The sequence below is a fragment of the Diospyros lotus genome, chromosome 6 (assembly GCF_014633365.1).
Source record: "Diospyros lotus cultivar Yz01 chromosome 6, ASM1463336v1, whole genome shotgun sequence".
Classification (NCBI taxonomy): Eukaryota; Viridiplantae; Streptophyta; class Magnoliopsida; order Ericales; family Ebenaceae; genus Diospyros; species Diospyros lotus.
This window is the reverse complement of record NC_068343.1, coordinates 24,447,261-24,470,898: the sequence shown is the minus strand read 5'-3', so window position 1 is coordinate 24,470,898 and position 23,638 is coordinate 24,447,261. Positions and strand designations below refer to the sequence as shown.

Below are 23,638 nucleotides of genomic sequence, written 5' to 3'. Positions count from 1 at the left end.
TGTTTACAATTTTGATGACTTCTAATTATGAAAGAATAATATTATAGGGGTAACATGTCCTTATCAACCCCATAAAATCGAGAAAAGCTTCCCTATTATCTGGGATCGAGTTTGCTCCAAATAAGACAGGTGGACATCATCTACAGGTATCCTACTTTTTGGTTTATTTTGCAAGCTAATCAGTTCGGCCAACGAGCTAAAGGCATTGCTGGAAGCTCATTTACTATCATGGTCTGAGCTCGCATTTCAGCAATATGTGACCTTGCTGAGATGTCCCCGACCTTAGGCCCATTGGGCTTCGGGAGGTTGGGCCGGCCTACTCGGTAGAGTCCGGTCCATAAGAAATGGTTCAAAAATTACCCGTAACACTAGCCCCCCACCTCATGGTGCGATCTTCAGAGCATGAGCTGATGTATGCAGATCGGATTGGGCTATGCAAAATGTCAACCCATCTTCTAGACTTCTGCCCAATCGTTTCAAATAGTGTCATTTTATGCCGCACGTCTTGTCTGAGGCACTTTTAATGCGTACGTTCCCCATAACCGCTTAATCATTATGTTCGTGGGCCCCATGCTTCCACGTGTTACCATTGTATCTAGGGTAGTTCATCAGTCTCTCCATCCAACAGTGGAACAACCCAAACTATAAAAGCGCGAGGGAATTCTTCCCCCCCCCCCTCCTCACCGTGTCATTTTGAAATGTCTCTTACTTCCATAACCTTCTTCTTCCTTCTGACTCCAAACTCCATTGTCGCCTACTCTGAAGCTTTTCTGCCTTTCTCCGTCGAATTCCTGCTAGACGTTGGTTCTTGCCCCTGGATTTTGCAATGATCAATCAAGAACAGCAAGTTTCTCATAACTCTTTAGTTCGCTTTATCACTGCTCCCATTTTCTCTGTCGACTTTCCTTCCATGCCTCGTCTTCTGGCAATGGTTGTGCATCTTTGGGGCATCAAGTGACGTGTTGTCTGGCCTTCGAGCTTGTTATCCTTAGGATTAGCACTCATTTGTTTCAGGGGGCTTAATAGGCTTATAAACTTAGTCCCCTCTGCCTTAGGTAATACCCTGTTGCAAAGCGCGCGATCTGATAAGTAGGAAGTGTCCTTAGCAACTTCAGTTTGTGAGGACTAGTTTGCTCTCAATGACCTGACTCTTCTCTTTTTTTTATCGTAGATGTCTACATTAGGTCAGAAGCGCCGCAACCACAGGGTAGAAGACGATGACACCTCTAGCTCTTCGGAGCATAACGGAGGGACATTGGTGCAGGATGTGGTCTTGTCTAGTGCAGAGGTCGCTAAAAGAGTACCTCAGCGTGTCGACCCTGTAGTCTCCAACGAGCTATCGAGGAGCGCGCAACTTGTGTGGTCTTCAAGCGTTACCCTTCGAAGTTAACGATCAGCGAGCTGAGGTCATGTGCTTTGGAGTATCATCTACCCTGCGGCAGCCGTGTAATGATGCCTTCTCCCGGCGACCACGCAGCCTTTCCTCTTGCAAGGTTCGTAGCCATTAGCCCCCAACACTTAGAATTTGGACTTAGGTTTCCACTCCAACCCTACCTCATAACCATTCTCAACGACCTAAAACTTGTACCCTTCCAACTAACTCCTAACTCCTACGCCCAATTAACCTCCCTAGCCATACTTTTCAAAAAGAACCAACTTTCTCTTCCATCACCTAAAATCCTTAGGTACCTTTATTCTTTCAAGGGTACCAAGGACTGGCGGTATTACATGGAAGCCCATTCTTTTGACTATAATAAACTTTTGCCTCAAGGGAAGGCCAAGGGCAAGTCCAATGTAGGGGACTACAAGTCTCAATGGTTTTATATCTCCTGCTCCTCCCTTCATCACCTTAACAACTTTAGTTTCATTCTTGTACCAAGTAAGTGGACCTTCAGCTTGCGCTTAAAAATATTATTATTATTATTATTATTATTATTATTATTATTATTATTATTATTAAACAAGTCTTTTCTCCGATCTTACAGACGTCACTGGTGGAAAACCCGAACTGACCATTTTTTAGGCCCAAGGACTTGAATCAGCTTCAAAAGCAAAAATTGATGCGGACGACTGCGAGCTTACCGACACTCTACTCTGCGACTACTAGCTCACTCCCTCCCTTGGCTGCAAAGACATCAAAGAGGAGGACATAAGAGTTCGGGGCCAAAAAGAGATAAGGTCGGCCTTTGACAAGGTCGACTTCAGCGGGAGTCCGGTCAGGGAAAATAGAGGTCGTCGAGAAGTCTCAGTTGGGGTCTTACCAACGTCGTTAGAAATGGTGAAGCTTCAACTCGAGAGGCTCGTTCGATTTGTGAACTCGAGCTCGCCTATGGTCGTCTCTTCATCTCTTCCTCCTGCCAATGTCCAAAAGGCAGAACCTCACTCTGAGGTGGCCGTCGAGAATCGCATCCTCATCCCCCTGCCTGGTCCCGACCCCGCAAGAAATGTCACAGCCTCGCCAGAGCATGCCCTCAACGCATAGCCTGCCTCCTGTTCACAGCACAAGGCAGCCGTAGCTAAGGCTAGGCTGAGAAAATTCATAGTTCACGACGAGGCCCCTGCTGCTGGGAGTAAAAGGAAAGCACCTCCCACCTCGCACAGGACACCAAAAGCTCAGACGTACAAAAGGAATAAGGCGAACGCTTCTACCGAGCTAAGCGCGTCTGAAGTCACGGTCGGGGGGACATACTTCGGTGTCTTTCTTGATAGCTTAGGCGGGGTCCTTGGCAACTCTACCAAGGCTCTGGACATGAAGGAGGTGTTGGGTGATGCACTTTCTAACTATATAGCTCGTCACAGTCTCTTGGTAAGGATCTTCATTTGGCTTTGCCAATAATGTTTATTTCTTCCTCATGTACTAACCTCTCAAGTTTTATAGGCTTCCCTGAGCGTCTTTAAGCAAAAAGAGGAGAGAGATTGAAGTGCTTAGGTAAGATAAGAAGAAGCTAGAGGATAATCCGGCCTTCTTGACTGCTAAATCCAAGAAGGCTCGAAGCATGGCCGAGGGCTTGAAAGACCGGGTGAGGGAAGCCGAGAAAACCAAGAAAGAGGCTGAAGATGAGCTAGCTCACGTGAAGAGAGCTTACAAGTCGGCCTTCTCCCAAGCCACTTCGAAGCTCAAAAAGGCTGAGGCAAAGCTGATCAAAGTGCAGAATGACTTGGAGTTGGCACGTCAGCGAGCTGACGCTGCATCTGGGGATGCTGAGGTAGCAAAGCAGGAGGTTGAGCAAATAAAGGTTAACGTCGAAGCTTGAGTTGCTAAGGAGCGCGAGGAGGTCAAGTCCAACATTTGCAATGTGTTTCTTTTCCCTTTGTGGCGAGCGCATCTGGAGCTCGACTTTTCCTTCTTCGACGAGGAAGTAGTGGAGGAGGTAAGAGATTGTATGGGAGGGTAAGTGGCTGGAGAAGATTGTCTATGTGACTGTACTTATATATGCTTGTATATATATGTGTGTGTGTGTGTGTGTCTGTCTATGTGTATATATGTGTGTGTCTGTGTATGTGTATATATATATATACTTGTGTACGTGTTCGCCGCATCGTCTTTGGTGTGAATGGGCGGTGGTGGGAAATTCATTAAGAGAGAAAGTGGTTGTGCGAGGATAAAAATGAGTTTTTAAAAGAGGGCATTTTAGGTATATTAAAAAGTGACTTCAGATAGCAAAATGGGTGGCTATAAATAGAATTTCACTTGAACTGAATAGTACCAAAAGGGTGTTAAAAGAAAAATTTATCCCTAGCTTAATTAATCCCACTTGTCCTGATCCCAAACAAGAAAATACCATTTTAAAAGGTATTACTTCCTACCAATACTTCTAGTGAAGGGGCAATTAGAAAACTATTTTCCCTAAGAAAGTAATTCTAAAACTATTGTTTTGATAATTGAAACCCATTCCATGAGTGGGCAAGTCTTGTATTAGCATATTGAGGCCCCTATAATGGCCTTGTAATATGTTTTAACATTGTATAATGAGAGGTGCAGTTTGTGTTATCAACTCTGCAAGAAAAAAAATAAAGATTTCAAATGAAGTTTTACTTATTGGAAATTGTGATTTAGTTTTTAGATTTTTAAGTAAAATTTTGAAAGATAAATTTTGGTGTAGTGATAAAATAAATTTATTTTAATTTTTTTTTATGAGTAAGTATTTCATTGAAAACCAAAAAATATCAACAATATAACTTAGGGCATACCCTAAACCTCACAACAACAACAAAATTTGAAAATCCTAAGAGTGTGTTTGATTACATTACCTAAAATTTAATTTTAAGTAATGATTACTTAGAAAACAAAAATCACCTCACCCTCTTGAAAAATAAATTCCATAAAAACAAGTTTTAAATGTTTGTACCATACACATTTTTCTATAAAAAAGTTAAAAGTGTTTGATTATTTCTATAGAAAATATGTGTAATAATTATACATTTTCTATGGTAAATGTGTGCAATCAAACACACTCTAAATTATCAAAATTATTTATATTCCTCCTAATATAAAGAATATATATAAATGTCAAAAGAATCTTAAAATAAATTTATTTTAAGTTGGAGATCAGGACTTCAAATCTTGTTGATAGAGTTTGTTTTTTTTTTTTTTTAAACAAAGAATATTGTGAGTATTTTAGAAATAAAAAAAATTAACAAGGCATCAAATTTATTGTTATATTTAAAAAATAGATATATGATATATCACGTATATACAAAAATAAAATATATTATAATATGTAATATTGAACTAATTTAATATCATATGTTAAATTATAAAATGGACCAACTAGGGGTGTTCATTCCATTTCTTTATTGGTTCTTGGATGGTTTGACAATAAAAAAAAAATAAAAACTTATTCTCCCAAATAATCGAATCGAACAGATTTTTATGACTAATTAATTTAGTCGATAAGACCGAAATGATCTAAAAAAATCAATTATAAAAAATAACTGAACTTATTTATTAGAATAGAATTTAAGAAAAAGAATTAGAAATTTAAATATATTTATATAAAGTGGCATTCTCTTGAATATACTGATTAAGATGGTAATTTGTATAATTAATACGAATATTAAATATTAGTACACAGGCTAGAGTGACCATTTGGTCAGCCCAATTCCTTTTCAAACAAGCAGAGTGTGAATTGAATAGGCTTGGTTTATCTTATAGACTATGGCAGATTCATGCGCATAAAATAGATCAGAAGTGTGGAAAAGCTCTTTTTGATTTTTTGAATTTCACAACGACACATCTTAGAAATAACCTTTTGAGGTGCAATACGAACAGTCCAACGCACTTATACTAGAGTTTGGAATATTGTAAGGTCGTGGATTTGAATTTGTCTTCACACAAAAATATGCAGTCGCTTGTGTCTATATAATGGATCAAACCCTCAATTTTGATTCACAACAAAACCGTCAAATATTCACCTAGAGTTGTGGAGCAGGCAAGTCATGAGTTTTAGAGATGATGAAATAAGTCCAAATTAAAAGCAATTTGTAATTGAGGAACCCCTCAAATTTCTCATGTTACAAAAAAAAAAACAAACACACACAACTTAGAAATAGAACCGGTAAAACAACCAAATACACTAGTAACCACAACACAAGTGCAACCATTAGTTTGCCTCCAGGGTATAGGTTGAGTGGTCAGATAAAAAATGTCGGTGTCAATCTGGTGGGTTGCAAGTTTGATTTTCGCCCTGTGCAAGCATCAAAAGCCCAACTTACAATTTACCTCTTCTAGTGTAATCGTGGTATGACCACTGAGGGACGCGCAAGAGCAGTCATCCCAAATACAACCTTTAGTTTACTAGAACACGTTAGGTGAATTAAATGGTCGCATATGGAGAAATAATTTTCTAACTAAAACACAATCTTTGCTAATTCGATCAGCTTGTTAGAGATAAAACAAGCATTAGTGTATTTCAAGATGGGATACGGTAAAGCAGACAATTTCCCATTAGTGTATTGCTAAAGGTAAATATATTGTTGAAATTAATGGAACAAAGATGAAGGTGTTGGGGCCTTAGACTGAAGGAACTATTGATCATAAAAACAATCTAAGACAGAAGAAACAATTGAGATGGAAATCAAAAGTAGAAAACTGCAAATGTTGAAATGAAAATAAATCAATAAATCAGGGCACAAGTGTAGAAAACCCCAATATTCATTACAGACCCATTGCACCCAAAAACAAAAAATAGAGGATTATATATAGAAATCATCCATTGATCTAATTAATAAAACCCTAAATGTAGGATTCTACAATCATACTTATAATAAAACCCTAAATAGCAACATGAGGCCACAACTAAAAACAACAAAAATGGAGACAAATTAAAGAGATAAACGACGACTAGGGTTGAGGAAGGATACCTTGAGGCTTAGAATTTGGTCCTAGTGGGAAAGGCACTCGACAATAGTGTCGAACAAGAGATTCTAGATAGATAGATTTTGGAAAGAGGTCAATTTGAGGGTTCAAAGCAAAGAGGCAATCGGTGGTTAAGTCTAACTTGACGATACTCGAAAGAAGCAGCTCTACTGAGCTTAGATCATAGATGTAAGCACCCCCGCCTGGATATCCCAACCACTCGGCCTATCTGAACGAAAGCACTCACATAAGGAAAGAGAAACAAACACAAGACAAAAAATACCCTGGCATGCAACATTTAAAATACAACAACGAAAGCAAAATGATATACATGCATGCCCACGAATACACCGCTGGATCAGCGGTCACAGAGTATATAAAAATATATAGACACCTGTGCCAACAAATAAGAGATATAAGGGACAACCCGGCACAGTCAAAAATAAAAGATAGAAGTTCTAACAAAATATAAGAGATGACGGGGGGCAGCTAACTGAACACCCTACCGACACGGCTCGCTGCTAGGTGGCGCGGTCCTCGCCCTCGGCCTTCGCTTTACCCTTACCTGGAATGATGGAAAACAAGGTGAGTCGTAAGACTCAGCAAGTTATAAGAAAAGAAAGGCTATACAGTAAATAGAGGAGAAGATCACCCTGAACATCGTCCCACACATACACACAAGCCATGAGACGCAACAATACAATAGTGTAGCATAAAAAAAACACATACCGGTCCATAGGGCCCACATAAGACACCTGGCACCCAAGTCTTATGCCAACCTACCGCTGCCCTAAAAGGTAACATAAATCTCCACAAACTTGTGCGCACTGTCCCGGGTCCGTACTCCTGTCACCCGTATCCATGTCGGTACTCCCGACACCCAAGCTATAGGCTCCCTCGGAACAGTACTCTCGTCTGAGAACTAAATACTACTAGTAACCATGCAATGCACATAAAATGCAATGGCGTAGTGAGCATCAACGTGACACATGGCGCCCATACATCCAGGCATCAGGCCATGCTCCGCCCATATAGTAAACCACACGCAATGCATATGCCCGTGCTGGATGCATCATAACCAAGCTAGGATATCCGTGACCAAGCATAACCAGATCATGAAAACCCCATTATGCAGCCCGTACCCATGTGCATGCCAAACCATGCAACAAGAAATAAATGATACCGGTCATGTTATAATCACATAACGGTAGAGTTAGTCAACAGTGCTTGGCACCGATCAACGATTAGTGGATAGGAGAGACCAGTCGACGGCCTAAGATAGACCGTACGACAGTCACTCCGTCACTGAACAGCCGATCCTTGTCCCCACTGCCCAACCGCTCTAGCCGATAAACAACCATAATCCATAATAATACCCGAACTGCTAAGAACCTAGATGCACCTCGTGTATCTCAAGGCTCGGTGAGTAGACTAGGATGTCGTCAATAAAAACTATGATAAAGGAATCCAGATATTCCTTGAATACCCTGTTCATGAAATCCATAAACACTGTGGGTGCATTGGTCAGCCCAAATGGCATGACCACAAACTCATAATGGTCGTAACGTGTATGAAATGCAGTTTTCGCAATATCCTCATCTCTAACCCGCACCTGATGATAACCCGACCGCAAATCTATCTTGGAGAACATTGATGCACCACGCAACTGATCCAGTAAATCATCCACATGGGGTAGGGGTACTTATTCTTAACTGTTACCTGATTAAGTTGTCGGTAATCTATACACAGTCGCATAGATCCGTCTTTCTTACGCACAAATAATACTGGAGCCCCCCATGGTGATGTAATCGGTCGAATAAAACCTATATCCAAAAGGTCTTGCAACTGCACCTTGAGTTCCTTCAGTTCATTGGCGGCCATACGGTAAGGAGTTTTGGAAATGGGCTGCGTACCTAGCATCAGATCGACTGCAATATCAATCTCCAGGTGCGGTGGTAGTCCCAGCAACTCATCTGGGAACACATCTAAAAAGTCTCGCACCATAGGATAGACAGCCAACTCCTTCTTCTCCCCAGCTATCATGGTCACAAATGCAAAATAGGCCTCACACCCACGTCGTATAAGCCTCTCGGCGTGCATAACCCGATATCATCAGCGTAGTCACCACTGGCTTCACACCCCTGTATGTAACAACTAATCTCCCCAGGTGCTCAAATGAAATCACCTTCCGACGACAATCAACTCGTGCATAGTGCCTGAAAGCCAATCCATACCCAACAGTAAATCAAAATCCTAAATTGCCAAAACAATAAGATCCCCTAAAAATACCTGGTCATGAATCCCTATCTCGCAATCCCTGACCATCTCACTCCCTATCAACACCGTCCCTCCCAGTGTCGAAACAGACAAATCATATGGTAAGGGGTTACACGGAATCGAGATCTTATGCAACAGATGGGGTGCTATGAAAGAGTGGGTAGAACCTGTATCAAATAAGGCATGTACATCGTGACCATGGAGAGAAAGTATACCTTGTACTGTGTCACTACCCTCAGCTGCCTCGGCAGTTGTCACCGCAAACGCCTTCCCTTGCATCTGTACTCTCTCTGTGGGCCCTGGACGCTGTTCTACTGATAGAGGTAATGGTGCTCCTAAACCCTGCGCCTTAGGTGTAGACTATCTCTGAGATGGTCTGGGCCCTACACCTCCCGTTCGTAGCCCTCCAATCTGTGCTGGCTGGGTGCACATTCGCCCGATGGCCTCTTTGTCCACAACGAAAACAAATGATATCTTGCCCTGTGGCCGGTGTAGTCGGTCTAGGCCCCTGTGGACAGTCCCTCTTCAAATGTCCCGGCTGACCACAGCGATAACACACATCCCGACGTACATCTCGGCACTGTCCCTGATGTCTCTGCCCACACTGCCGGCACGGTGGAAGCCCTGAACTCTTACTGCCCGCATCCTATTTTCTCTTATTACTGTTGCTCCCTGCGCCCTTCATGACTAACTGATCCGATCGAGCCTCCAAGCGGTCCCTCTCCACTGCATGGTGATGGCGCGCATATTTTATATTATTTATCCCTCTTATTCCATCTTCATTGCACTCTATTTAGGTTATTTCATTTGTCTTGTGTTTATTTTATTTTATTGGGCTTCACTCTATTTTTATTCTTATTTGGTAGATTTGGGCCGCAGATTTGAGCTATTTCGATAGAGACGCAAGTGGGCTTCGCAAGGTAGACAGACATCGAGTTTGAAAGAGGTAACCATACTTCATTATGGGTTATGGGCAAATTTAGAATCCATTGGGCCCTTTTAATTAATTAAATAATGGGCCATATGTAATAAATAAACCCTAAGCCAATTTAGCCTAGGTTTTTCTTTTCTAAAACCTTATAAATAAGAGCTAGCTAAGTGGCATTAGGGTGGCCGATTTTGGGAGGATTCTCACGGTTTCAACCTAGCTATAGAAGGCTAATTCACTTGTAATCTGCTACATTCCCGTACCCCTTGCCCGGTTTGAGTCTCGGTCATATAGTCGAATCCGGTTTGGAACTCGATTCTCATGTTTTTATTGATGATTTCGTTTCTTTTCCTTCTCTAAGTTTATGTATGTTTCTTTTACGCGGTTGTGTGAATGTATGCATGATTTTTGGATGGGTTTAATTGACGTGCTCGGTTGAGGCTTTGATTAGAAAGAAACAGTATATTATAAATTGTATGAGCGATTGCTCGTTTTGATTTAATCTTTTACGGTCGTAGAAGAAAATCAAACCAAACAAATTATTTTCTTAAGCGAGACGGGGATTACCGTGGTAAGGAGGTAGGGTTTGTAGCGGGTTATGTTTTAGTTGGTCAAGAATTCATCTTTGTTTCATTCTTGAGCGTTTTTAAGTTCGGTTTTCATCACAACCCCCCTCGTTTAATCTTGTTTTGACAGTTCGTTGACAGTTCGTTGGGAGACGACCTGGGGAGCATCGTAGCTGCAAACCAGTCCTAATACATACACTAATCTGGTCGGTTCGACAGCCTCGATCACATGGGCCAGCTGAACAGCTGTAGGAAAGTCGGGTGCCTCGATACCAGCCATGGCGTGGCGAATCTCTGGTTGTAACCCGCTCTGAAACTTGCTGACTCTGCGAGACTCAAGGGTCACTAACTCTGGAGCATAACGAGATAACGCCACGAACTCAGTCTCGTACTGTGTGACTATCTTGCTCCCCTATTGTAAGTCAATAAACTCGAACACCTTCTACTCTCTGACCCAAGACGGTACATACGTCTCATTGAACGCTGCGACAAACTGTGCCCATGTCGAGCCCCCATCACCATATCGCTGTCTAGTGGTCTCCCACCATCGCTCGGCATCTCCTCGTAACAAAAAGGTCCCCAGTCGAACCCTATGGGACTTTGTATAGCCTATAAATCGTAAGTGCTTCTCCATTACCAATAGCCAATCTTCTGCCTCTGTCGCATCGGCGCCTCCACTAAACTCTAGTGGACGTAGAGTCATAAAATCTTTAAGCAATGCAGCACCAAAACTATCCCCTGCTCCCGGCGTACCTGAATGTGACGCCTAGGTCGTAGCGGTCCTACCATCATGACTGCGCTCCTGATGTAACTATGATGCTGCCAGTACATCTACAGCTCGTAAAATACCCGCCAATGTCTCCTGCATGACCGGAGGCCCTGGCTGTCTCTCATCTCCTGTACCTGTCGCCGGTACCTCAGGAATAGGAACAAGATGCCCTCTACCTCTCGCCGGCGGTCTGCCACGACCTCGTCCATAGCGTGCGTCCATGAGTCCTACATAACCAAAATTAATTAGAACGCATTTTGAAATTAAGGACACAACTTAACACTCTAACTCTACCTAACAGCCTTGGTGTACAGTTACTTGTCCCCCAGATTGACTCAATGACGCTCTGATACCAACATTGTAAGCACCTCCGCCCGGATATCTCAACCACTCGGCCTATCCGAACGAAAGCGCTTACATAAGGAAAGAGAAACAAACACAAGACAAAAAAATACCCTAACATGCAACATTTAAAATACAACAACGGAAGCAAAACGATATACATGCATGCCCACGAATACCCCGCTGGATCAGCGGTCACAGAGTATATAAAAATAAACAGACACTTGTGCCAACATATAAGAGATACAAGGAATAACCCGGCACAGTCAAAAATAAAAGACAGAAGTTCTAACAAAATATAAGAGATGACGGGGGGCAACTAATTGAACACCCTACCGACATGGCTAGCTGCTAGGTGGCGCGGTCCTTGCCCTCGGCCTTCGCTTTACCCTTACCTGGAATGATGGAAAACAAGGTGAGTCGTAAGACTCAGCAAGTTATAAGAAAAGAAAGGCTATACAGTAAATAGAGGAGAAGATAACCCCGAACACCGTCCCACACATACACACAAGCCATGAGATGTAACAATACAATAGTGTAGCATAAAAAAAACACATACCGGTCATTGGGGCCCATATAAGACACTTGGCACCCAAGTCCCATACCAACCTGTCGCTGCCCTGAAAGGCAACATAAATCTCCACAAACCTGTGCGCACTGTCCCAGGTCCGTACTCCCGTCACTCGTATCTATGTCGGTACTCCCGACACCCGAGCCATAGGCTCCCTCGAAATGGTACTCCCGTCTGAGAACTAAATACTACCAGTAACCATGCAATGCACATAAAATGAAATAGCGTAGTGAGCATCAACGTGATACATGGCGCCCATACATCCAGGCATCAGGCCATGCTCTGCCCATATAGTAAACCACACGCAATGCATATGCCCGTGCTGGATGCATCATAACCAAGATAGGATATTCGTGACCAAGCATAACTAGATCATGAAAACCCCATTATGCAGCCCGTACCCCTGTGCACGCCAAACCATGCAACAAGAAATAAATGATACTAGTCATGCTCTAATCACATAACGGCAGAGCTAGTCAATAGTGTTTGGCACTAGTCAACGGTCAGTGGATAGGAGAGACTAGTCGACGGCCTAAGATAGACTGTACGACAGTCACTCCGTCATCAAACAGCCGATCCTTGCCCCCACTGCCCAACCGCTCTAGCCGATAAACAACCATAATCCATAATAATACCCGGACAGCTAAGAACCTAGCCCCGAGTGAGTACGGCATCATTCCCACAAGCTTGGGGGTGGTACAAACCCCCGTAGGCAACCAACGAATAAAATCCCCGAGACCAGTTTAATAAATTAAATTTTAAAACAAACCGTTTAAAATTTCATAATTTATTAATAGCCAAAACAAATGAAGGGAGGTCAAATAAATTGACAACGAAAGAACTGACGAGGTGGATATAAAGAATTTGCCTTTACGAAGATATCCTTAGGCTTGTTTTGACCAAATGCGGTAAAAATTATACAAACTGTAATATCCCAATTATTCGCCAAAATTAACAAAATTGAGCTCTAAATAAAATTTTGACCGCACAGGATATTAATTACTCGCTTGTTTACATACCTGGCACTTTAAATCTTCACTTAAACTGGATTTAATCTGAATTTAAGCCCCAAAATCTCCCACTTTCACGTTCGCGAGCACACTGAAATTTCTCCAAAATTGCTGCTGTGTCATCTGCAAAAAGAACCGAATTAGGCTTTAAATAGGCGTAAAATGGGCGGAAGAGGCGCGACCACGTGGCAGCGCGCGGGCCAACGCTGGAGGCCACTGCCTCTAACCAAAACAACGTCGTTTCGAATGTCTGGCTGATTAAAAATCAACCCAAAACCTCGGCCTCGCGTGCGTGCCCCCACGTTTTGAACCCCCGACCGGCCGCCTCGCACGCACGCCCGCGTCCACCCGCACCACACTCGACCTTCATACATATAATGCGCGGATTAATATATAAGGGGACCCTTGGTCCCTTTTCCGAAATCGCACCAACCCCCCTCCAAATTCCATTAATCACACACACACCCCCCTATTTTAATTACACTAACGCCCAAAACTACCAAAATTCCCACAATTTAATTTATTTAAATTTTTTTCTTATTCCAGAAATTTTCTAAAATAACATAATTAATTATCTTAATTTCTTATTTCCTTAAATCCACATAATTTATTTTTATTTATAACAACAAGTTATTTTAATATTTCTTTTATATTAAATTACCCCGATAATGTATAATTAAATTAAATCACAATTTACGAGTCGCTACAATAGAGCTAGAAACCAATAAAATCCATCACTATAGTTATCGGTCATCATCCTCAATTATCGTTCGTTCCTCCTTATTAGGCTCTGATGATGGAAGATAGCTCTCATCATCCTCTACTTCCACTTGAATTTTCAAGAGAAACCAATATTGGAGGAATTTTTCTTCAAATTTTTCCGTGAGTGTTTCATTCAATTGGGTTTTTTTTAGAGTTTTTATTTTATTTTTTTTTAATCTTACCCTTACTAATTTGACTATTAATGACAAGAAATTAACCATTTAATGACAACATCTTTAACTGCTTGTTAAAATTTAAAATATTACGGTTGGACTTATAGTTTGTTGTTTAAATAATACCATTTTAACCATGAAATATTAGTTCATAACTATGAGTTATTTAAGATGAAACTTGAATAATTAATATATTTTTAAAATATTTACTAGATTTACTGATATTATTAATAATTAAGTCTCAACAAATTTTATTCAAAATTTTGTGGTTTTTTTCAAAGATTGAAAGTTGAAGATGATAATTATTCAAGAATCAAAAAACTTGAAGACACTAATTTTAAGAAGAAAAAAAGAAGAAACTCACAAGAATATATCCATAGAGAAAGGTGGAGACTAAGTCAAGAAAAGGGTTAAATCACACCAAAGGTCACCAAATTTTGATGTCTTTTGCAATATGATCAATAAACTTTAATTTTTGTAAAGTGATCATAAAAGTTTGAAATATTTTGCAATCCAATCACATTTAAGATTCTCCAACGTGCACTCACCATAAGTCCTACCATGATGACGTGGTGCTGTATGGCGATGACGTGGTAAACAATCAAAGTCAAACTCTGATATACAAAACTATCAATGAAAATACATCACATGGCACAACCCCCGTCCCCATCAAACCCATTCTCCTTCCCTCTCCCCCCCTTCTCTCTCTCTTCTTCTCTCTTTCTTCTCACCCGAATTTGCTACCATCCCCTTCTAGTCGCGGATCGCTATCATTTACCTCTGACGCTGCCGCCATCGCCTTCATTGTCATTCACCACTTCTACTTCGCCAGCTGCTGCTTCACCCTCCGGTATTGCTGGTCATTACTGCTTCGCTGTCATACGTCTCTGCCTCTAGTCACCTGCTACTTCACCACCACCTCCAACTGCTTTAGTCACGCATAGAGAAGAAAGAGATGGGGGAGAGAAAGGGTTTGATGGGGATGGGGTGGTGCCACATGGCGCATTTTTATTGGCAATTTTATACACTCAGTGTTTGACTTTGCTTATTTGCCATATCATCGCTATGCCAACTCCATGTCATCGCCATAGTAGGAGCTCCGATGAGTGCACGTCAGAAAATCTTAAATGTGATCAGATTGCAAAACATTTCAAACTTTTGTGATCACTTTGCAATGAATTGAAGTTTAGTGACCATATTGCAAAAGACACCAAATGTTAGTGATCTTTAGTGTGATTTACTCTCAAGGAAAGTGATGATGAAGACGAGCTCATCTCAATCACACGGTGGTGCAAAATGTTGGTAAAGAAAAAGTTCAACAAGAAAAAAATCAATTAAGGGGAAGAAAAAAATGATGGTAGCATGTTGGAGTGATTATAAATGTAGTGAGAATGACAATGAAAGTGTCACAGAAGATTCAAATATAGCCTTTATGACTAGATAACTCTATCTACTTCATCTAATTCCAGTCTTACATATGGATACTTGTTGGATGTCTTTTGTGATGTCTACGATAAGGAAGAAAAAAGTTAGCAGGAAAAATTTTATCTTTAAATTTGATGTTGCATCCCTTAGACAAGGAAGGAATGATCAAATCAAAAAATAAGATTTTTGAAAGGAATGTTATTATGCAGAGTTTGAAAGTTAAAAGAATTTGAAAAATAAAATAAAATTGTAAAAGAAATCACAAAGAAAATCAAACTTATTTTGGTAGCAATAAACAAAACTCAAGGTATTTATGTAAAAATTAGAGAAAAAGGAAATTTGGAAATGCTTTGAAGTGTAAGTCCAAAAGCAAGATCATTACACATGGTAGAATTTTCACTAGATCTTCTTTCATTACTTAAGGTATTTCTAAGACGGATGATATCGGTCTCAAATTTGGCAGAGGTAATTTTTCATCTTAAAATTCATCTTAAATTTGAGACGAAAATTTTTTTGTCTAAAAATCCTTCTCAAATCTAAGACAAATATTATACGTCTCAAAATCTATATTAAATTTAAAACAAAAAATTTTTTATCTCAAATTTAAGATGGATAATTTTCTCTATCTCAAATTTGAGATGAAATTTTTTTCATTTTAAAATTCGTCTCAAATTTGAGACTGATATTTTTCCGTAGCAAATTTGGCAAATAAAAAAATGCAAAATCCATCTCAAATTTGAGAAGAAAAAAATTCGTCTCAAAGAATCCGTCTCTAATTCATTGTTTTCTTATAGTGAATGACATAAATTCTACCCATCCTCGTACAAAAAGACGAAAATGAAACAAGAATGGGTACCTAAGAATTTTATTTCATTTCAGATTGTACTAACATCATTGGACACAAGCAAATTTGAGTACTAAGAAGGAATGGTTGACTTTTGGAGTAGGTATACAAATTTTCTCCTTAAGCTTCAACATGGTTCTTGGATAGTAGATGCTTAAAACAGATGACTAAAGATTCAACAATGTTACAAGAACTCACACCAAAGGATGGAGATCATAGCTTTTCTAACGATGACATTGTTATAAGGTAGCAGTATGCAGTATACCCTTGCGGTCTTCTTCTTTGAAGGCTATCATGGGGTTGTGTTCCATTTGAGTCCTCTCAGTTGATACTAGAACAACTTGGATGGGTGTCAAATTCTCCTCTCTAGGTCTCCTCTCCTCATAGGACAACCTAGGATGGCATGAATAGTTCATGAAGTCTCAGTTGGTTCTAGAGGATCCTCGTTCTGATCATCTTTCACAAAGGCGTTCCGTTGTAGTAACTAGTGAGTAGGCTTGGACAAATACTTCTATAGAATCCTTTGTTGGACAAAGAACTTGATTTTCCTTTTTAATTTGTGACACTTGTCAGTAAGGTGGCCCCTTTGCCTGTGAAATTCTCAATACTTTGTCATATTTACTTTTGGGTATTATCCTTTACTGGTCCAGGCCACTTAATACGCTTGTCCCCACTGATTTCAAAAAGGCCCTAGTCTTTAGACCTTCAGGGTTTGGGCCTCCAATGACTCTTTTTATCCCTCCTTTGGGATGTTTCGAGGAGATACTCCTCCCTTCATGGGGATGTCCCATAGGTTGTTTTTCTGATTGTTCTTCAACATACATGTATCTTTGTGCTCAAGTGTGTAATTCTATAAAGGTTTTTGACCTATTCTTATTAATTTAAGGAAAAGTCAAACCTAGTCTCCCTAAGAGCATTAGTGAAAGCAACTATCACTACTCTATCTTTCAATTCGTTAATGCCAGCAGGTTTGGCCTAAAATTTGGTAATAAATCGCCTTAAGGGCTCATTAGGCTTAGGCTTTATACGTTGTAGGTAGGAGCTAGTCTTTTACCCCAAAATCTATCCCTAAATTTCTATACAAGTTGCCTGAATTTGGATTTGTTGGCTTCAAGAATTGTATCAAACCAATCCCTAGCCCCTTCGTTCAGTGTTTGAGAAAAGTTACGATAAAGTATAGCGTCAATTGTATACCTAAACTACATGGCATTGCAATACCAATGGAGATGTTCATCATAATCCTCTACGCCCTCAAATATGTGACAAGAGGGGTAGTTAAACTTGGTCGGCATGGGCTCATTGGTGCCATGGGCAGTAAAAGGAGTTAATGCTAAGCGAGAGGTTGGGCTAGGCAACTTCTTGCAAAGTTCTTTTGTTAACTGCCCAACGGTCATTAGCTCACTATTGGGGTCAGATTTTTCTTGCCACTTGCATTTTTTCATTTTTTTTTTTTCTTTTTGCTATGAACTAGAACTCTCTCTGTTATGCTTGCTTGTACTACTTTGACTAGATTCCTGCTCTTTTCTGTGTATTCATTCATGTCATCATTTGTTAACAAGTCTCAATGGAAGTTGAACTGGTTGAACATAGCACTGGGGGACGTGAATTTCTCTTGGGATTCTAGGTCCCAACCATCTGGTCAGTTATATGAACAGCCTTCGGTTCCATAAACGGCGCCTATTAATGATGCAAAAATTATATCATCAATATATTTACAGCTAGGAAATGTACTAGATGGAGAAAAAGCTCAATCCAACTTCATCGATACTAGTAAGCTGCAAAAGAAAAGCACTGAGATTGGCTCACCAAGAAAGCCACTTTGATACTTAAGTAGTTAGAGGAGCAATAAAGAGGAAGTTAAGTAGTTAGAGATAGCTTAGAACTAATAATTTACCTCATATGAGTGATCTTCCCTTTTTACAACCATGTGGGAATAATCCTTACTTTATTATTAGATTTCTTTATTCAATATGTAAGAGTCATTATTCAAGAAGAATTTGGAGGGATTAAGATTATCTTTACAAATCGTCTCTATAAAATTTAAGAGATAAAATATATCCCAAGTTTATTGAAATTTGGATTGATTGCTAAGTTCTTACAATCTACTCTAGAGTAAAATTGATTTGTTTATAAGTTTTTGAAAGTTTCTCTATTTGAACTATAAAAAATTCCTTTATAAAATAACGAAACAGAACAAGGCCTAACTAGTGAACTAAAGTCAAATAAGGCTTGTTTCATAAGTTTTGCTTGAGCGAGAGTTGTCTAGTGAACCGATTCTTGAATATCATTAGAAGGTTTCTTTATTTGTGAGAAACTTAAATATAAGTATATTTCTTTCATTCTCATTTTATTTAGGTTGAAACTAATTCATTTTTATTTTAAGAGTCTTTTTTTCAAATTGGAAAATAGGAGAAAAACTGCCTTCTTTCCTCAAAGAATCAATACATATTTGAAAAACTGGAAAACAACATTTTTTTTTTTTTTTGTTTTCTATTTGAACGTGTTTTATAAAATAAATAAATAATTATAAACAAATTTTCAAATAAAAGTAGATCAAACAGTAGACTTGAGAAAACATACTTATTATAGAGCTAAATAAATTAATAGAATATATGTACAATTGGAATAAAACTAATTAATTATATGATATGTTCGCCATTGTTTTATCAAAATTAATTCATAATGTAGGTATTTCTTTTTGTGTTTTATTTACAAGAATATTCATGCTCATAAAATTTAAAATGTGAGAGTTAGAAAGTAAACCCATCTACTTCTCTTACTCTTTTTAGCTGGGCGTCCATCTGTTCCTCCTCTTTAATTAATTAATTAATTTATTATTATTATTTTGTAATTTCTTCTTCTTTGGATAGAGTTCCAATAAAAACCATAGTCATATTGATGAGAAATACGCATTGGGGTTTCACCAATGGCACCAACAAATTCAAGTGAATTTTGTTGAATTGGGCCCATTTCTCAAACTGACATATTATCTCAATGAATTTACAGTATCAAGACTTGAAATGGCAGATAATGCAAAATCATTCAGGTAGCTTGGCAATAGTCAGGATAAATAAACGAAACATACTTTCGGGTGCTTCCAACTGAATTGGGCCCTTTTCTGTAAGATTTTTCATTGTTCCTAACTTAGGGACTGTTCTGTTGGCATACTGTGTGTAAGTAGACGGCGGGGCGGGGGTGAATTATTTTACTTTTCCATCGAACACCCTAATTAGAACCGAGCCGAGAGTAATCCAGGGAAGCATTCTCCAATATAGAATAATTAAAGTCACCAATTCTTATGGGCGGGGAATTATTTTACTTTTTCATTAAAACACCCTAATTAGAACCGAGCCGAGAGTAATCCAGGGAAGCATTCTCCAATATAGAATAATTAAAGTCACCAATTCTTGTGGGCCCAGTTCACATAATGCCCATTGGTGAAAGCCTCTCAATCTCAATCAATGCACTTAATTTAACAAAAGAGTACTCCAGATTACGAAGTAACACAGCAGGACACCATCTACTTGATCAAATTAGTGATGTCCCTTTCCTTAATATTTCCAATTAGTGGAATGATCCCCTGCGAACAGGATTAGCAAAACCAATCAAACACATCCAGTCAAGCTCTTGAGGGGGAGTGACTTAGCCAATCAGCTGCAAATCTGCAGGCAACATATACATAATGACTACTTGTCCACATTCTAAACCCTCTCATTGTATTATAATTACTAATTATGATGGTTACTCTTTATTGATACAACACAACCAAACATACAAAACCAACCATTTCCAGTGTCAAAACAAATAAAAAAAAAAAAAAAGGAGGCTAGGCTTTATATTATTACATGACACACCAACTTAATTATATTCCCTCTTTCTGCACTATTTACCCAATAAAATGATGGTTGATGATAAATATGAATGTACAGCAGGAAGCTTGCCATTTCCTACAGCTCCATCCATTATTAATTGTCAAAGGAAAAACTCAGAAGCTTAATCACTCTGCCCCACGTCTTAAATGATCCATACCCACTTGAGCTTTTGATGGAAAAGTTTCTCTTATCTTGTCTCTTACTCCATGTTTGCCAAGGAACAAGTGCTATTGGCAACAATTTGATAATCACTCCCATTGTCATCATCTTCGTCATCCCCGTCATCCCCATCATCTTCTTGATTTTGATCAATGTTTTCATTTTCACCGTCTGCCGTTACTGTCTTGAGATTGTGTTGCTGCTGCTGCTCCTGCTGCTGCTGTTCTTGTGGCTGCTGGTTCATCAGTTGCATTAGAATTTGCTCGGGCTTCAGGTTCGAACCAGAAGCGTAGGAATTGTCGATCTTCTTGGACTTCTGTTCGTAGACAGACTCGAGCATTTGGAAGTAGGGACATGTCTTTGAATCTTCAGGCCTTTTCCTGTTGCTTTCTTTCACCCTCTTGTAGTACTTGTTGATGTTCTCCCACTTCTCTTTGCACCTCTTCGCACTACGATTGTATCCAAACTTCTTCATGGAAGATGAAATCTCCTCCCACAGAGGCCCCTTAGGCCCATTGTCTTGGTATTGCAAGTCAAGATTAGTCCTGAGCTTAATCAAGGCTTCAACTTCGGATTTAGGCCACCGTGAAGAGCTCACCTGAGGAGAATTATCAGCAATGCCATTCTCTTGATTGTCAGTGGCTTTCTCAGATGGAGTTGAAATTGGAAGTGGAGTTGGGGTTGGGGTTGGGGTCGGGGGTTCGGACAATCTTCCACGGCTTGTTTGCTCAGAAACCTTTTGCAGGAATGCAATCACCGCTGCATCTCTAGCAGCAGCAACGGCTCTTTCCTGTGCCAGCATCTCCTGTTCTCTCTTTATTCTTTCCAATTGTTGCTTTCTCCACGCTTCTTCTCTCGCCATCCGATCTTTCTCACTTCTTTCAAGCGCCTCTACAAACTTCTTCTGTAAAGTCTCTTGCCTGTCTAGCACCTCCTTCATCAGTGTCTCAAAAAAATCCCCCAATTTCCTCTTCTTCTTGCCACTGCCCTCGGATTGCTTCCCTGAAGAGGATGTAGTTGATGTAGATGTCGACATCACAAACTCCGCACTCGAGTTTCTCACCGAACAAGGAATCGTATCGTCTTGGGTAAAACTTGAGGGCTTTATTGTCACGGTGGCCGTGGCCGTAGCTGCCATTCCCATCGGCATAGTAGTTTCCGATGGGCGTGGCTGGATTTTGTTTTGGGAAGGCGATGGAAGTGAGGATGTTTGACTATCTAACAGCTCTAATTGCTCAAAAAAACGGTAGTGCTTGCCATTTTGTCGGCTGGACCGGCATTCTTTGGTTCTTTTGTGGTACTTGGAGATGTTTTCGAACTTCTCTTTGCACTTTTTGGCATTTCGATGGAACCCAAGCTCGGCCATTTTCCTGACAACAACAAATTCCAGACAAAAACCCGTTTCTTCTCCTCTTCAATTTCTAAATTTACCAATAATTAATGGATTTCGATTACAAAAACAAGCTATGCAGCCGCCAAGTATAGTTAGATATGTTGTATCTACAAAATTCCCATAAAATAAAGAGAAAACCAGAACAGAAGACATTGGATTTATGAAAGAACAAAACGAAAATGATACAAAAACATATCAACAGCGACAACCATTTGTAACTTGAGACTTCAAAGCGCTGCAATTCAATAAATCAAGGAGACGAGAAAACAAGCGAAACCCATTAATCTTCATTAGAGAACAAGCGTTCCCCCGTCCCCCAATCAATGAAAAAAATTGGGAATTTTTGAACTGCCAATTTGCAGCTCCAGAAAAACCAAAAATAAATAAATAAATAAATCAGGAAAAATCATACCTCGAAACCTCTTCCCAGAGAGGAGCTTTGACAGTGGAGTCCCGAAATACAAGGTCCATATCGGACCTTAGCTTCAGCAGAGCTAAAGTTTCCTCCCGAGGCCACCGGTTCCCGGCGAAATTCCGGTCGCCCTCTTCCCCTCTAACAACTCTATCTTCTTCCCCTCCATCGCCGCCGCCTTCCTCATTCTGCAGATTGATAGGCGCAGCGGCGGCGCCCCCACCGCCTTCACCGGCAGCAGAATTTTCCAGCAACCCAGAAGCCTCGGGCATCAGTACTTCCACTCAGTAATTACAGCTGAACAAAAATTATAATTGCCAGGAAGCCTAACTAGAAAAGATGGTGAATTCTAGGGTTTGGTGGTGAAGGGGCGTGGTTATGGTAAATTTGTTGGGTTTTCTGGGTTGTTTTGGGATTGGCTTCTCTGATTCTATCTCTCTATCCCTCTCTTTCTTTCTTTCTCAACCACTTGAAAATTATAATGGGTTAAGTAACTAGAAAGAGTGGTGAATTAGGGTTTTGCTTTAGGAGAGATAAAGATAAAGGGGGTGTGGAATGATAATGTGGGGTCAAGACAGATGGTTTGGGTGACATGTTGGAATATCATTGGTGGATTGGTCGAGTTTTCTTTTACGCTTCTTTTGATTTCCATGATTTGGGCCAATGGTTACACACTTGCAAGGTTTCCACGGTTTACACAAGTTGACTGAATGGGCTTCTTCAAGTTGGATGATTCTTTGGGGGATTAGTCTGAAAAGTAAAAGGTCAAAATATGGAGAATAGATTGTAAGGTTAATCTTGTGTCCACGTCCCTTGTTTTTAGGCAAAAAGTAAGTTTAATATTAAAAAAATCTTATTTAGAGATACATCATCAAACGTACCATTCCTTTCACTCATTAGATTAAGTTTAACTTACTTGTGAAAAGTATTATATAAATATCTCTTCTTAGGCATTAATGGCAACGATGTAAACCCTTCCACACACACACCCCCACATTAAACCCATTTGACAATAGCTATAACCTTCATGAAAGCACAATTGGTGAGCAATATTATTATCATAATATCAAATAATCACATCAATAGAGTAACAATCTTAGACTCTTTTAAGTGTGTTTTAAATGAATATTAATTATAGGAAAGATTTTTTTTTCTTTTTGGGTTATAATAAAATGTTACAAATTTAAATAGTAAAAATAGTATTCGATAAACTGTAGGAGATTTGAGATGAGAACGAGTTAGGATAAGAAGTTGATTTGTCCTAAGTGTTGTGCCTTAGAAATTACAGCCCACCTTGGGTTTGAACGTTGTAATTGTGTTCCCACATCACATGGGGCTTTGGCAGCGTCGTCTGTCTACGTCTTTCATCTTTGGCATTCAAAATTACTGACCTTGACATTCCAAAATAATCTCTGATATTTAGGGTGAGCCTGGGGCCCACAAATATCTATCTAAAACACATTGAAAGTGGAAATTATGCTTTGAGTATATATGGGATATGGTATATATTCAAAATTGTTATGCTTCTTGTTTGTGTTTATTTTTGCTTCATAGCACGCACCTTCTTTTCTTTTCTTTTGGTATGTATGTATGTATGTATGTATGGTTTATTGATGTCATTTCAATATTATATATAAATATATTTTTATTAAAAATAAATTGATAATATAAAAAATAAATTATTCACATTTATTACAATTTAAACTTATTTGGTACATCTCTCTCCATTTTTAAGTCTCTCATACTCGTCGATCTTCTCTTTCTAGTCATGACTATC

At 39.6% G+C, this 23,638-nt stretch overlaps 1 protein-coding gene across 2 annotated transcripts; it reads right to left on the bottom strand.

The window, feature by feature from the left end:
* Positions 1-19,724: 19,724 nt before the first annotated feature.
* Positions 19,725-22,375, bottom strand: LOC127804260 (trihelix transcription factor DF1-like). Of its 2 annotated transcripts, none has more exons than XM_052341086.1 (2): positions 21,862-22,375; positions 19,725-21,426 (listed from the first exon to the last, which is right to left on the bottom strand). In XM_052341086.1, the coding sequence occupies exons 1-2, from the start codon at positions 22,131-22,133 to the stop codon at positions 20,097-20,099; spliced, it is 1,602 nt and encodes a 533-aa protein (XP_052197046.1). In that variant the 5' UTR covers positions 22,134-22,375; the 3' UTR covers positions 19,725-20,096. The 2 variants fall into 2 exon arrangements, with proteins under 2 accessions (XP_052197046.1, XP_052197047.1); XM_052341087.1 differs by having other exon boundaries at positions 19,725-21,684; positions 21,862-22,010.
* Positions 22,376-23,638: the final 1,263 nt, after the last annotated feature.